General features: G+C 48.1%; 1 protein-coding gene across 6 annotated transcripts in view; it reads left to right on the plus strand.

Annotated features, from left to right (window-relative positions):
• The first annotated feature begins 8,293 nt into the window (after positions 1 to 8,293).
• NKTR (natural killer cell triggering receptor) overlaps positions 8,294 to 16,252 on the plus strand; it is an 84,051-nt gene continuing 76,092 nt past the window's right edge. For 5 of the 6 annotated variants that reach the window (XM_075922884.1, XM_006120599.4, XM_025183378.2 and 2 more), the window contains exon 1: positions 15,791 to 15,886. In XM_075922884.1, the coding sequence (XP_075778999.1) occupies positions 15,829 to 15,886 (58 nt within the window). In that variant the 5' untranslated portion in view covers positions 15,791 to 15,828. Of the gene's footprint in view, positions 8,433 to 15,790; positions 15,887 to 16,252 lie in introns of those variants that run through there. The other variant, XM_075922887.1, reaches the window with a different exon arrangement.

The following is a 16,252-nucleotide window of genomic DNA, read 5'->3' on the forward strand; positions in this document are numbered from 1 at the left end:
GCACACTCTGGATACAATTGTTCACTCCCAAACAATGGATGAGAATTTTCAACTGATCATAATTTTATACTAGTTATATTCAGATCTATTATATATGTAAACCTCCTGCCAGTAGCAGTCATCAGCCAGAAGGGCCAAGTTCAGTATCTAGGGAGCTTTGACTATCTCACTAAGGTGATAGGTAACAGCCAACATGGATTTGCAAAGAACAAATCATGCCAAACCAATTTGATAGCTTTCTTTAATAGGATAACAAGCCTTGTGGATAAGGGGGAATCAGTAGACATGGTACATCTAGACTTTAGTAAAGCATTTGATACAGTCTCACATGACTTTCTTATCAATAAACTAGGGAACTGCAACATAGACGGGGGTTTTACAAGGTGGGTGCATAACTAGCTGGATAACTGTTCTCAGAGAGTAGGTTATCAATGGTTTACAGTCATGCTGGAAAGGCGTAACAAGTGGGGATCCTCAGGGATCAGTTATGGTATTGGTTTTGCTCAATATCTTCATCAGCGATTTAGATATTGGCATGGAGAGTACACTTATAGGCTACGTCTAGACTGGCATGATTTTCCACAAATGCTTTTAACGGAAAAGTTTTCCATTAAAAGCATTGCGGAAAAGAGCATCTAGATTGGCACGGACGCTTTTCCGCAAAAGCACTTTTTGCGGAAAAGCGTCCGTGCCAATCTAGATGCGGTTTTGCTCAAGAAAGCCCCGATTGCCATTTTCGCAATCGGGGCTTTTTTTGTGCAAAACAATACCGCGTTGTCTACACTGGCCCTCTTCCGCAAAAGCATTTGCGCAAGAGGGCTTTTGCCCAAATGGGAGCAGCATAGCATTTCCACAAGAAGCACTGATTTCAGAAAGCAGGAAGTCAGTGTTCTTGCGGAAATTCAAGCGGTCAGTGTAGACAGCTGGCAAGTTTTTCCACAAAAGCAGCTGCTTTTGCGGAAAAACTTGCCGGTCTAGATGCAGCCATAAAGTTTGCCGGTGATACCAAGTTGGAGCGGGTTGTAACTGCTTTTTGGAGAGGGTCATACTTCAAAATTATCTGGGCAAACTGGAGAAATGGTCTGAGGTAAATGGGATGAAGTTCAATAAGGACAAGTGCAAAGTACTCCACTTAGGGAGGAACAATTATTTTCACGCATACAAAATGGGAAGTGACTGTCTAGGAGGGAGTACTGGAGAAAGGGATCAAGGGGTCATAGTGGACCACCAGCTAAATATGACTCAGTAGCGTGACACTGATTAAAAACACCACTTTAAAATTCAAAACTTGTAAATCAAGAGCTGGCAAGGATATTTTTAGTTACGTTCCTTTTCATTGTTTGAATTTGCCTAATGCATAACTGCCTGTTGGCTTTTTGCTCCTAACTGCTTGTTTGCTCTGCAGCAAAGCATTTGCTTATTAAAGTACTTAAGCTATTCTGCCCTGTAATATTATCATTCCATACAGAAGAAATTTGAAAAACTGTTTTTGCATGACTAAATCATTAAAGGGAATACACTGGAATCTATTTTGATCTTTGTAATACAAGCTTCCAGATTTAGCTATGAAACTCTACTCCTAGGCTATGTCTACACTAAGTGTTTTCTCTGCAAAATATGCTAATGATGGACTCATTCGCATGAGTCGCGATCTCATTTGCATATTTTCTGCTGATCCATTTTTGCACTAGGGGTTTTTGTGCAAAAACAAGCAGTGTGGACCTTTTCTTTTTGTGCAAAACCTCCTTTTTCTTGGGTTTTTGCACAAAAAGAAAATGTCTACACCGCTAGTTTTTGCACAAAAACCCCTAGCGCAAAAATGGAGCTGCAGAAAATATGCAAATGAGATCACATCTCATGCAAATGAGATCATATCTCATGCAAATGAGTCCCTCGTTAGCGTATTTTTTGCGGAGAAAACATGTAGTGTAAACGTCGCCCTATTGTGCAGCCTGACATTCTGTACTTTCACTGGGCCTTACTGAGAGTTCTAGGTCAGTTCCTCACTTGGTGCAGATGGACTTAGTTTCACTGACATCAATGGAGCTACACTGATTGATATCAAATGTGGATCTAGCCTTTTATGTGTAGAACATCCAGAATATACAATTATGAACCAGCCTTCTATCACTGATTTGGGCCCTATGCAGATAAATTTCAGGTATTGTAAGGCAATGTCCAAACAATTCTTTGTCTGACCTATATAGTTAAAAAGCACTAGATCGGGGGTGGGCAAAAGGGCCTCCACGGGCTGGGTTGATCTGGTCTGCGGAGGTCCGGCCGCTCCCTTGATCCCAGACCAATCAGGGCCTAGGGATGAGGGAGCGCGCGGCGCTTAGAGTCAGCCCTGGTGATTGACTCTACATGCCACACACGAGAGAGCAGAGAGTGAGAGACTTCGTGCTCCCCACGCCCCCAGGCCAATTAGGGCCTGGGGTCCGGAGAAGCGTGCAAAGCCTCCTTCCACCCTGCAAGGGGCTCAGCTGGGGGCCCCTGCCCCCAGGTCCTGATTGCTCTGGGAGTCGGAGGAAAGCCTGCAAAGTCTCCCACCGCCAGGGGTGCAGGTGCCTAGAGGTAACTGCCAGCTGTTCAGAACAGCTGGCAGTTCTCTGGGAGGGGGGGCAAAGACTTCACATGCTCCCCCACCCTCAGACTTATCAGGATCTATGGGTGGGAAAGCACCTTCTGCCTGAGGCCACACCCCTTCTGGGCAGCCTGGGGCCACTTGAAAAATTTCTGAAGTGGCCCCCAGTCAAAAATTATTGCTCATCCCTGATCTAGCTCTTTATGCAGTATCCAACAATCATACTACAAGTACAGTAGGCTCAGAGAGGTCTGTTTTATACTACAAATAATTCAGTAAAGTTATCTAATTGCAATGGAAAATTTAAGAGCAAACACTATTTGAAAAGTTGCTCTTCATTTTTAATTTCACATTTTTTGTGCAAAATTTCCAAAAAAGAGGCAGTCTTATCTAAACCACGGTCACCAGAACAAAGGCACTTCCTCCAATGGGGAATAGCTTCCACATTTGAACCTTCTAACCTCATCTGTTTTTACTCCTGTTCAATAAATGACAACAAGGAATGTATTATAATGGGGAAAGCATAATTTTTGCATCTTCTTTCTCAAAAATAGTTGAACCAAGTTTGTCCAATCTTTCAAAAACATCAACTTCTATCAGAAGCTTCAGGGGGTAGCTGAGTTAGTATCTGTAAAGGATAAACTTAAAAAACAACAAATGGTCTGTCAGCACTTTATAGACTAACAAAACATTTAGATGGTATCATGAGCTTTTGAGGGCACAGCCCACTTCTTCAGATGACCAGAGTTTTGAGTTTAGGCTGTGCCCATGAAAGCTCATGAGATCACCTACATGTTTTGTTAGTCTATAAAGTGCTACCAGACCATTTGTTGTTTTTTAAGTTTAACTTCTATCAGGTTTGCCAGTGAGATTATGCCTGAGTGTTTGTAGGACTGGAGCATAAGTTTGGAAAATGTCAGCCACAAAATGTATGTGTCTGGAATTTATGACAAATGAAAATAAAGATTTATAATAGAAACAATTATATAGCCTTATCTGTAGAGATGAACTACTGAGCATACCCTCACTCTTTAATCAATAGGGGCTTTTTATTTATTTCAATTGACACAGTATCAGACATTAATTCAACTAAGGTAGCCCCCTGCAGCAGCACCTAGTATTGAAAAAACATGAAAAAATAACTCTTTGCCATTGATGTTCATACTTCATGATCTGCTTCAAACGAATGGTCTCAAAAGTGCTCAAGCAAGCTTTTTCTTCATATATTATCTTTTCCTCTGCTGTGCTGCATATTTATCAACTTCTTTCCTAGATATGCAGAGAGTTCATTTCCCTGAGCACCAGACCTTAATTTAGTTCTTTATTAAAGTAATTGGGACTTAATTTTTTTAATTGTTAGCACTCTTTTGCTACCTGCATTAAGAATAATTACCAAATTTCCAAGTCTTTTATGTGTTTTTAAAAATTTGTTTCTTTGCTTTTAGACAAGAGTTCAAGTTCCAATAAAATGAGTAGTTCAGATAATGCAGGAAGGTAGAGGTACTTCAGTTATGAAGAGAAGAAATACCTATAGAAATGTAGCCGTGTTAGTCTGGGGTAGCTGAAGCAAAATGCAGGACAATGTAGCACAAAGTGTCCGTCTGCTATGTACATTGGACAAACATCTCAGACACTTCGCCAAAGGATTAATGCCCACAAAACAGATATCAGACAAGATCACAAAGAAAAAACAGTTTCTTGCCATTTTAACCAGAAAGGACACTCTCTCAATGACTTAACCACCTGCATTCTGCTACAAAGACCTTTTACATCTGCACTTGAAAGGGAATCCTCTGAACTGTCATTCATGTTAAAATTCGACACTGTCCGGGAAGGAATGAACAAATACTCAAACTATCTTACCCATTACCAAGATAGCTTCCCCAATTATCACCTCTAATACCATTAGCTCACAGACATCCCACTCTCCCCACCTCTAATATCATCAATTCACAGACACTTACCTTCCTTCCTCCCCCACCCCGCCGCATCCTCCTCCTGTTCTGAAATGTGATTTGTCCTTTTCATATGTGTTCATTTTTTTTAATTGTATCCTTTGGTATATATGGTTGTGACTATTTTCTTCCACTATTTGATCTGAGGAAGTGGGTCTGGCCCACGAAAGCTCATCATCTAATAAACCATCTTGTTAGTCTTTAAAGTGCTACATTGTCCTGCATTTTGCAAGAAATACCTAGTGATATTTGTTACTTTAGGAAGATAGAGGAAAGCAAGGTGATCTGGGTTCCAATTCTGGCTTAGCCACAGACTTCCTGTGTGACTTGGGGCAAGGCACTTAATCTCTCTGTATCTCAGTTCTCCATCTATAAAACAAGGATAATATTGCTTCCCTAGCTCGCAGTTTTTGTGCTGAAATATCCAGTAAGGCTCATATTTCTTCATGTTTAGTGAAATGATACTTTGCAAGTAGTCCCAGTGGTCTTGCAAACCTGTGAAAGTACATCACAATTGAATCCCCAGTAGGACTGTAGTGCATAGCAATGTAGCACTAAGCCTGAATCTAGATGAAAGAGTCTGATTCTTTGTTTAGTGAGGTGCTCAGAAACTATAGTGATGAAGGCCATAAAGCAATAACCCAAATCCAATACATTGTCATAATTTTATTTCTGACTTCTAAAATATCTTTTCTCCCCCCTATCTTGCCACTGTTACCTCACAGTTCGTTTGATTTTTAAGGTTGCTGGGAGACTTCTGAACCTCCTCTTCAATGTGGACTTCAGAATGGTTCTCATCTCCAGGCTGGATACTACAATGGACTCTCTTTTGTGGTACTTTTGAAGAGCATCTGGAAGGCAAAAGTTCATCTCCCAGACGGTGTGGTTATTACTGTGAGCATATTTCATCAGTGCTCAGAGCTATGCACTGGTTACTTCTTTTTGGGTGCAAAACAAAACGTGGGACCTGTAAAAATGGGAATCAAGATACAAGTTGAACCTTTCTGGTCCAGGATTCTCTGGTACAGCAACATCTGTGGTTCACAGGGAGCAGCTGGCTCCAGAGCCCCAGCATCCCAAGGCAGCAGAGCAATGTAACCTCATGGCTGGCCGTGGATCTGAAATCAAGTGGCCCACTGATCACCTGGCCTGGTGATCTGCTTACAGACCTTGGGAGAGCCTGGAGTCTGTAAGTAGAGGGGCTGACCACCCCTGGTCTGGAGAACTACCTTCTTTAGCACCAGTCAGGTCCCAAAGGTGGTGGACCAGGGAGGTCCAATGTGTACTATGATTCATGTGACTCTATAGATGAAATGATGGAATAAGTATGGAAATCTATGTTTAAACCTGCTTTTAGTCTCTGAGCATACCCACTGTAAAGTAGCTGTTTCTGGAAATATGAGTGGAGTGTTACAAAAAGCTGACATGGGCACACTTGAAAGGAAACACAGAGACTAAAAAGATGAGAGTTGGTGGTACAGTCTGGTAACCACATAGGAGGGCTTGTCTAGACTAGAGAAGCTTGCAGTGGTGTAACTACACTAGTGAAACCCCTAATGTGAACACAGTTTTGCTATAAAATAGGGCTTGTAACCTACTAGTGTAAAGTGCATCAGTAAAAGCCTCATATTGTACTTTTGCATGTATGTGGCTATGTTGCTACAACACTCCCCAGGCCACAATGGACAAGATCATAGATATCGCAAAAGAAAATATTAAGAGACTAAGGGGGGATATGATAGAAGTATATAAAAGCATGAACGGTGTGAAGAAAGTGAATAAGGAAAAGCTATTTACTTGTTCCCATAATATAAGAACTAGGGGCCACCAAATGAAGCTAATGGGCAGCAGGTTTAAAACAAATAAAAGGAAGTTCTTCTTCACACAGTGCATAGTCAACCTGTGGAATTCCTTGCCTGAGGAGGTTGTGAAGGCTAAGACTATAACAGGGTTTAAAAGAGAACTAGATAAATTCATGGAGGTTAAGTCCATTAACGGCTATTAGCCAGTATGGATAAGGAATGGTGTCCCTAGCCAGTTTGTCAGAGGGTGGAAACGGATGGTAAAAGAGAGATCGCTTGATCATTACCTGTTCAATTCACTCCCTCTGGGACACCTGGCATTGGCCACTGTTGGCAGATAGGGTATTAGGCTGGATGGACCTTTGGTCTGACCTAGTATGACCATTTTTACGTTCTTATGAGCAATGCTGGACAGTGCCCCAGGCAGTCCAAGGCATCGTCAGGGCTCTTCAGGCCTAGAGCTTGGGATGCCGTCATCTCCAGTCCAGTCTCCATTCAACAAAGAAATATTTGTGGATTTCTAAGCAGGGCTTTCATATCCCTGCTTTGGGCCCTTTGTAGAGCCTTCTGCTGATATGCTACTCTCCCTCATTAGCCTCACACAGATCTGCACCTGGCTGTGATATCCAGCCATCAAAGCCTGGTCCACATGCAGCTTTGTCCACAGTCCACAGAATTCTGTGCAGCTCCACTCCACCCTGCGCTCTCACCCTGCAACAAAGCCCAGCTGTGCCCAGAGTCAGGACTTTGCCTGTTGATGGTCTTGGCCAGGGGAAAGGGATGTGCAATGGGGAAGAGGCTGGTGGAAAACAGTCAGGTCCTTCTTAGTTGAGGAGTTGAAATCCCCTGCTTTGATGACCCATCATGAAGTTACCAGGATTTTGGGGCCAGTGGCTTCACAAGGGCTACCTCTACACTGGCATAATTTTCCAGAAATGCTTTTAACGGAAAAGTTTTCCGTTAAAAGCATTTTCGGAAAAGCACGTCTAGATTGGCAGGATGCTTTTCCGCAAAAGCACTTTTTCACTTTTTCATCATTTTCACGATCGGGGCTTTTTTGCGGAAAACACTACTGTGCTGTCTACACTGGCCCTTTTCCGGAACAGTTTTCCGGAAAAAGACTTTTGCCCGAACGGGAGCAGCATAGTTTTTCTGGAAAAGCACTGATGATTTTACATTAGAGCGTCAGTGCTTTTCCGGAAATTCAAGCGGCCAGTGTAGACAGCTGGCAAGTTTTTCTGGAAAAGCGGCTGATTTTCCGGAATAACTTGCCAGTGTAGACAGCCAAGGGGAGGTGGGAAGGAGGAACAAAGCCCAGAAGCGGCCAGGCAAGGTCTCTGCTATTCCTACCCCCAGCCAATGAAGGGAGGGGGCCTCCCACTTCCTACAGGCACCCCTAAATTCAGGGGGTTGCCACTGAAGAATGGGCGGGGTCCAACCCTGCACCTTCCTGTAGGGGGGTGGCACAGGGCAGGGCGCTCACTCCCCCAATTGCCACAAAGGGGGTGTGGAAGGGCCCAGACTCTCCATGCTCGCTCTGCAAAGGTAGGGCAAGAAAGCCAGCCCCCCCCCATCCACATTTCCCCCAACGGGGTGGGGGGGCAGCAGGAAAGAATCACAACCCCCCCCCCCCCGCGGGGGTAGAAGGGGCTGGCTGTGACACGGGTCTGGGCCTGGGACAAGCAGTGCTGGGAGGGGGGGGGAGAAAGGAGGGGGAAGGCCATGCTGCGGGAAGACGTTGGGCCCCAGGAGCAGCGGGTCACGTGCACTGTGTAGCGGTGGGGGGGGGGGGAGGGGGCACCTGCTGCCGCCCTTCCCTTTATCTCCCCCCTGCCCGGCCACTGCACCTCGCAGGAGCGACCGTTGGGCCGAGAAGCAAGCGCGCGCGCTACACCAGAGGAAGGGGGCTGCCTCCGCGCGAGCTGGCCTCCGGGCGCGCGTGCGCGCGGCGCGCCCGCGAGGAGGGGGAGGGGACGCCCGGGAAACGGCGGGGGGGGGAGGACAGCCAGCCTGTTCATGACGTTTGGGGGCCGGTGGCTCCGGCGGCAGCTCCTCACGGGGGGAAGGGGAACAAAGCGCAGGAGCGGCCAGGTAAGGACGCAGCGGCGGCTCGGCCCACCCAGCCGGGGAAGGGCGAACCTGCTAGTTCCCGCGGGGTCACCCTCCCGTTCCCGGTAGCGGTGGGGAGGCGGAGGAGCTCCCAGAACCTGCCCCCCCATTTCCATAGGGTCCTTCCCTCACCCCCCCCCCCCCCACGTTCCTATAAGGGGGGGCAGCAAGGCAGGGGCTTACCCCCCGGATCTCCCTAAGGCCCGGGGGTCCTGCCTGCCTGTCCCGGCTCCCAGAAGTGAACGGACGTTCACTGCCTCAGAGCCGCTGGGGAATCCCCCCCCCCCCCAGCACGCACCCCAACTTCCCAACGGGGGACAGCGGGCCGGGAGCACACCCTACCCCCCGCTTCCCCCGCTCTGCGCCCAGGCGGGAGCAGGGCCCCCAAACCTGCTCCCGTCAGGTGGGGACGGAGTCGAGGGTCTTCGCTCCCCCTCCCCCAATGATCCCAGCGGTGTCTGCTCCCCCCCCCCTCTCCGGAGTGGGCCGGGGGGGCACGCCAGGGAGGGGGCTGGGTCCTGTCTGGGTGCAGCGGGACGCGCCATGGCGGGAAGGGGGGGGCCGTGGCAGCGACACGCGGGGTGGTTGTTTTCCCCGGGGGTGGGAGGGGCCCTGGAGTGCCGTAGGACCGGGTGGGGGGGGGGGGGGGTTACGTGGCTGGAGGGCTGCCCCCGTGCAGCCTGCCCCGCCCGCCTGCTCACTGCCACATCACAGGCAGGGCGGGCGGCAAACGCCAGACGTCACGGGCGTGTTCTCGCGGGATTACAGCGTGGACTCCGGGCTCCTCGGTGGCGCGCGCGCGCCTCCGCGGCCCCTGCGACGAGGGGAGGGGGGGGGGGGCGAGTTAATGTCCGTCGCCTGGTTCCCTCCCTTCTGGGCCGGGAGGGGAGGTCTCGCTCCCGCAGCGTCACCCCAGTTCCCAGTGGCGAGGAAGGGAGGCCCGTTAGTTCCCACCGGGTCACCCCATATTTCTCGGGTCCCGCGTCCAGTCACCACTGAGAGAGAGAAGGCGGGCTTCTCAGCCCCACCTGCCTGTGGGGAAGAGGCATTAGGAAAGGCCCTCCCACCCCGCAATGACACATTCCCGTACGAGGTAGCGGCTTCCCCCAGCTCCACATACGTCGCTATAAGAGTGGGAGGGGCCGTAAAGCAAGGCGCACCCCCCCCCCCCAATTCCGCAGAAGGGGCCCTGATTCTCCATCCAAGCGCCACAAGGTAGGGACAGCAGGAAAGGATCTTAATCTCCCTGTAATGGGGTGTACAGGGCCTAGGGATGAGGAAGAAGTCAGAAAAGCCCTGTTGGCAGGTCTAGCCCCACCCTTCTGGCCTTGTCAATCATGCATGTAAGGGAGGAAACTGGTCTGGGGAGGAGCAATATTACTTTAAAACAAGTGCCAGACTGCAGGAGTGGTTGCTGATTGGATAGAGGGAAGTCAAAGGCAGGAGACCTTCATCCTAACCCTGAGAAGAGTACAGCAATCTCCCACACTAAGATAGGCTGAGCCTACCAGAGGGATTCAGCTACAGGAATTTCCCCAAACCCATAACCTAGGGATAGGATTGTTGGCAGCACTATAGACTTACCACCTCCCTTTTTCTGTGACCTCAGGGACGGAGCATCACAGAAAATGTGGGAGGGCTGTCATGTTGTAATCTCTCTGCTAGAAGGAATTAAGGAGACTAAGGAGGGACAGAAGCCCCCCTCCTGCTTGCAAATAGTATGGAAATGAGGCTGGCGTTGTGATCACCCAGTGTAGATAAATGGCCTTGGTCAGGTTCCCTGGCCCCCTGAAGGAGGACTCATCAAGGACTCTGTTGCATTCCCCCACCATACCCCCAAGTTATTCAAAATGGAGAGAGAGGGACAGCAGCAGAAAAAGATAGTAACTCTCTACATATTTAAATCCCACTAAGGGAAGAAGCATAATCTCTACAGGCACCTAGAGTCCTTGCTCCCCCTACCTCCAATTCTAGAAGGAGAAGTTAGCCTTCACTCTTCATCCATGATGCCTGTACCAAAGTGGGAGCAGGGTCCTCAAATCTTCCCCTTACTGCCAATGATGTGGTGGGGGCAGAAATCTATTATCTTTTCTTCCCCCAGTTCCCAGAGATTCAAGTGGTGTCTGCTTCTCCTTCCAATTCCCTGCATTGGGTCAGAAGACAAGGACCTCCTTGCCTCCTGTTTACCAGGGAGAGTAAATAAGAACAGTAAACTTTTATCTGATGCTGTATCTTGTTCTGGGTACAGCAGTAGTTGCTGTGGGGGCAAAGGTGGCTTTGCATGGGTTGGAAGCTACAGTGTGACTGTTTCTGATTCTTCTTGGCAAGAAGGGAGAATTTGGAGAGGTGGTGCTGTGGAGGGTGCTAATCTTGAGCGATGGCTGGTGGGACAGCACAGGAGAAGAGGTGTTTGTAAATAGGAACAGTAAACTTTTATCTGGTTAGATCCATCAATGGCTATTAGCCAGGATGGGTAGGAATGGTGTCCCTAGCCTCTGTTTCTCTGGAAGTGGGAGACAGGGGAGGGATCACATGAGGATTACTATTGTGATCCCTCCCTCTGGGGCATCTGGTATTGGTCACTGTCCGCAGACAGGATACTGGGCTAGATGGACCTTTGGTCTGACCTAGTATGGCTGTTTTTATGTTCTTGTATATGGGAGAAAAAACCCATGCCTGGAGAAGATGCAGGCACTAGAGGAATTGATGTGCACGTGCATGCTGGTTTGAAAACTGCAGTTGCCATTTCCGTTTATTATTCCTGCCTTTTTAATGCCACGTCATGGCAAGGGGGGGGGGGAAACATGAGATGTTCATGTTCTCACAAAATTATAGTGTGGAATATGCTCTCTCCTTTTCTGGTGCACTCAAAGGGGAACGAGCCCCACCATGAGCTTTCCTCTGTCTTGGTGAACATGTGCATGTGTCTCAGAACAGATGTGCATGGTATGGTGGGGAACAGTGCCTGTAATGCGGGGAGAGGATCTTGTGGGGAGGACGGGGTAAATCTGCCAATTAATGGCATTTTGGGTTAGTGGCTGGAGCTGTACCTCTTCACAGAGAGGAATGGGAATAAAGCACAGAAACTGGCAGGAAAGGATGGAGCTACTGCTAATTCTTCCCATTATGGAGGGGATGAGAGGTATTCCTACTTGTTTCTGTGGTACCACCCCTAAATTACTCCTGCCTTATTAATGCCACATGATGGCTGGGGGGAAAACATGAGACATTCATGGTCTCCCAAAGTATAGAGTAGAATATGCTCTCTTCTTTTCTGGTGCACTCAAAGGGGAGAGAGCCTCACCATGAGGCATAGTCACCATAGTAGCTGAAACTGAGGTGGTGAATGGATTCCTCACCCCAACCTTCCTGCAGGGGCATACTCAGAAATTTATTTTTGACCCCTTTTGCAGGCAGGACATGTTCTGTGGACCTCTTCAGTGCATCTGGCAGAAGCTCACTCTTCCCTCCCCACCTCTGCCCTGACTTCTTTTTTCCTCCCCCATCCCAGCTCCAGCAGCAGCCTGCTTTACCCACTACCATGGTGGCCCCAGAGCTGGAAGAATTCAATGCTCCTGGTGACTGTTTGGGGCCTTGTGCTCCTTTTTGTTCCCCGAGTGCACGCTTGTGCCTTCCTGTAAGGGGGAGACAGCAGGAAAGGGCCTCAGTGACACATTCCCAATTGGTGACAAGTTTCAGAGAAGTAGCCATGTTAGTCTGTTTCAGTAAAAAGGAGGAGTCCTGTGACACCTTAAAGACTAACATATTTATTAGGGCATAAACTTTTGTGGTAGGGATGCAATTGTAAGCATCACCTACTGGGTGATGCTTACTGTTAACTAGGTAATATATATGAACAGTCATAATGGGTCAGACCAAAGGTCCATCTAGCCCAGTATCCTGTCTGCTGACAGTGGCAAATGCCAGATGCCCCAGCGGGAGGGAACACAACAGGTAATCATCACGTGATCCCTCTCCTGTCATCCATTTCCAAGCAAACAGAGACTAACAATGCCATTGATGGACCTACCCTCCATGAATTTATCTAGCTCTTTTCTGAACCCTATTGAAGTACTAGTCTTCACCACATCCTCTGGCAAGTAGTTCCACAGGTTGACTTTGCGCTTCCTTTTGTTTGTTTTAGACCTGTTACCCATTTATTTCATCTGTTGACCCCCTAGTTCTTATATTATGGGAACAAGTAGATAACTTTTCCTTCCTCACTTTTTCCACACTAGTCCTGGTTTTATAGACCTCTATCATACTTTCTAAGCTGAAAAGTCCAAGTCTTTTTAATCTCTTTTCATAGGGAAACCATTTCAAATCCCTAATAGTTTTTGTTGTCTTTCTCTGAACCTTTTCCAATGCCAATATATCTTTTTTGAGGGGAGGCAACCACATCTGTATGAACTATTCAAGATATAGGTGTACCGTGGTTTTATATAAAGGCAATAAGATATTCTCTGTTTTATTCTCTATTCTTTTTCTAATGATTCCTAACATTCTATTTGCTTTTTTGACTGCCACTGCACAGAGTGGATGTTTTCAGAGCACTATCCACAGTGACTCCAAGATCTCTCTTGAATAGTTGTAGCTAAATTAATCCCCATACTGTATGTGTAGATGGGATTATTTTTTCTAATATGCATTACGTTACATTTATCAAAATTAAATTTCATTTGCCATTTTATTGCCCAATCACTTAGTTTGGTGAGCTCATTTAGTTTGATGGTTAAACTGATGGCCTGGCCGATCTGGGGCAGCCACCTAACTGACCGCACACTACACAGGAGACTTTTTCTCTCCCCCTCCCGTCCACCAAGAGAAGAGATCAGGAACTGTGCCCCCTCCAAGGAGATGCTGAGACCCCAGGGAAGCCTCCTCCCCAGGAGTGGAGCTGGCCCTGCTCTCAGGGAGGCTTTGTTGTTGGCTCTGCAGTATAAATTTCATTTAAGCTTTATATTGCAGTGCCCGCAGCAGGTGTAACCATGTAACTGCTAAGATTTTCAGCGATTACACAGTTACCTTTTTAACCAACTTTTTACATCCCTACTTCACTCCCTACTTGTCAGTGAGAGATACTCATCATTATTAATAACTAGAGGTGTTGCTTGAGTCCTGGTGGGGGGGAGGGTCTGGGCAGTAGATGGGGAGTGTAAAAGTTCTGGGAGGTGTGGTGGAGTGAGCAGAGTAGGGGGTTTGGGTGTGGTAGGTAGGGCTTATGGCAGAGTTATGTGCGGGAATCAGGGAAGGGGGCTGGGAGGTCTGGGGAAGCTTACCAGGGTTGTCCTGGGTGGTAAAGTTGGTGCACCTCTGGGGGGAGAGGGCTGCACTGCCCTGCCACGGCATATCTGGGGGGGGGGGGGCAGTGGTTCCCGGTCATGGCATATTCTGAGGGGGAATGCAGTTCCCAGCCTCTTCTCTGGGGCGTGGGTTTCCTCATGGTGTGCTGAGGCCTGTCCTTTGGAAGGGCATCTCTTATGGGGGTGGGCTGTGGTTTCTGGCCTCCATGGTCGGGAGTGTTTTGTGGGGGTGGGGAGGCAGGCCGCAGTTCCTGGCATCTTCTCCAGGGTGGGCTGGGCCACAGTCCATGGCCTCTCCTCTAGGGTGGGCTGGCCTGTAGTTCCCAGCCTCTCTTCTGGGGGGTGTCTCCTGTGCAGGGGTGGGGCACTGTGGTTCCCATCTCTCCTCTGGGTGGGGATGCAGTTCTGTGCTGGCAAGCCCTGGAGGTGGCATCTCCTGACGGGAGCAGCCTATGCTGGTAAGGCCTGGGAGTGATCCCTGGGGGGGACCGCAGCGGCAGGGCTGGTGGGCAGCGGGGCTCCTGCACTATTTGAGGCAGGGGGGCCACTTACCCGGGACGGTGGCAGGCAGTATGGCAAACCCCCATCCCCAACTGGCCACTCAGTTGCTGGTGCGGCCGCTCTCCTGTGCAGTATAGCTGTCCCTCCGATAAGCCCCCTCCATTCCCATGTTATGGAAAACAATTGATTCCAGGCACATCCCATTTTCCTGGCACAATCAAAGCCAGACCTACCTTTAAAAGGTCACATTGGTGGTCCTAGCTCTTACCGTTTAGGACTAGGGATGTAAAATTTTGATTATTTGTCTAATAATCCACGCGGTGTTTCGAAGCCACAGTGCCACATGGAGTCCAGGGTCAGCAGGAGAGACCTCAGCTGACCCCAGGCTTCACGTAGTGCTGCTGCTTTTAAATGCCACATGCAGCCAAGGGCCAGCTGGGGACCTCGGGCTGCACGTGGCATTTCAAAGCTGCAGTCCCTGGGCTCCACGTGGCACTGCCACTTTGAAGCGCTCTCCTCCCCCCCCTCCCCCCACTGCCTCTTTCTGATAGAGGTAGCAAGGGGGGGCAGTGCGTAGTAGACTAGCGTGTCGACTATCTGATAAGCATTTGCTTATCAGATAATCAACTAGTCGTTCATATCCCTATTTAGGACTGTGGTGTCCAACCAGTTTTGAAGCAGTAGCCACTACAGCAGCTACTGCTATAGCGAGTTAGCCACACTCAACCGTCCAAATAGCCACATGTGGCTAGTGGCTAGTGTGTTGGACACAATGGGTGTAGGAGGAGTTCTTGAACAAACAGACTTGCAGACACACAGACTCACTGACTCAGACGCATAAATCTCTAATCTTCTATAATATATAAAGGAGAATGTTTGTATGTTCGTGCTTTAATAACTTGGACACTATAAGAGCTACTGCAACCAAACTTTGCATGGGATAACCTTTCATCCAGAAGAAGGTTTTAAAGTACTGTGGGAAGGAAAAGATGAGAGACTGATGCCTCTCCTCGGGGCTGCATGGAGCATGGCAGTGCAGGGAGAAGCGGCTTCCTGGGGGAAGCGGTGGGGACAGTCATTCACTAAGGCCAGCGGAGGGACAAGGAAGTGGAGGGTGGGCTCGGGTGCCGGCAGCAGGCGCACAGCTCCCTTCCCCCTCCCTCCCCTCAGACTCCTCACCTCAGTTATATCAACTTTTCCGAGCAACACCGGGTAACTCCAGCTAGTGTGTATATATATATTGAGAGAGAGATACAAAATGACATAAAAGTTTATTATCTCATCTGGCTAAAGCACTAGTCTTTATTAGCTGCTTTTGGAGGGTGGGAGATATGGGGTGCTGTTGTTTCCAGTGTTGGAAATGATACAGTATTATTGTTTCCTCCATCCACTCTTAGGAGGAATGAAAGAATCCCAGGCTTGACTTAGAGACTGTAATATAAGGACCTAACTAAAATAGGATAGAGTCCCTTGCAGGAGTGGTATTTTAAGATGTTTTGCATATCTCCTCATTTATTGTGTTCTCTTCTGTGTTAGGGTGGCCAGGAGAAGAGTGGCTAGAGCTCCCTACTGCCATGGGGGCACAGGACCGGCCTCAGTGTTTCTTTGACATAGAAATCAATCGGGAACCAGGTAAGATTTGGGGGTTTGTGTGACAACTATTCATTTATTTATATGTTTGCTCAGGTTTCTGCTTTAGATATTGGATAGGCTCTGACCACTGATTTAGGCAATCAGCGTTTTTCTTGTGGGTTTGATCAACTGGACTTAAGATCCTTAATATTTTTAGTAGTTGAATATTCTTTGCAGTTAGTTGTAGTACCATGGATTTTTTTTCTTTAACCAGATTTTTCCCTGCAGAGGTGAGATAGGATTAATGCTCAGTATTTTGAAGGTGAAAACGACTGTGTGGTAAATACAAATATAGTATCGTGTATGTTGTTTTGTTGTATTTTCAAGAATGTGTGTACAAACAAAGCAAACTAGAAAGTGAAGAAA

Source organism: Pelodiscus sinensis, chromosome 2 (genome assembly GCF_049634645.1).
Source record: "Pelodiscus sinensis isolate JC-2024 chromosome 2, ASM4963464v1, whole genome shotgun sequence".
Classification (NCBI taxonomy): Eukaryota; Metazoa; Chordata; order Testudines; family Trionychidae; genus Pelodiscus; species Pelodiscus sinensis.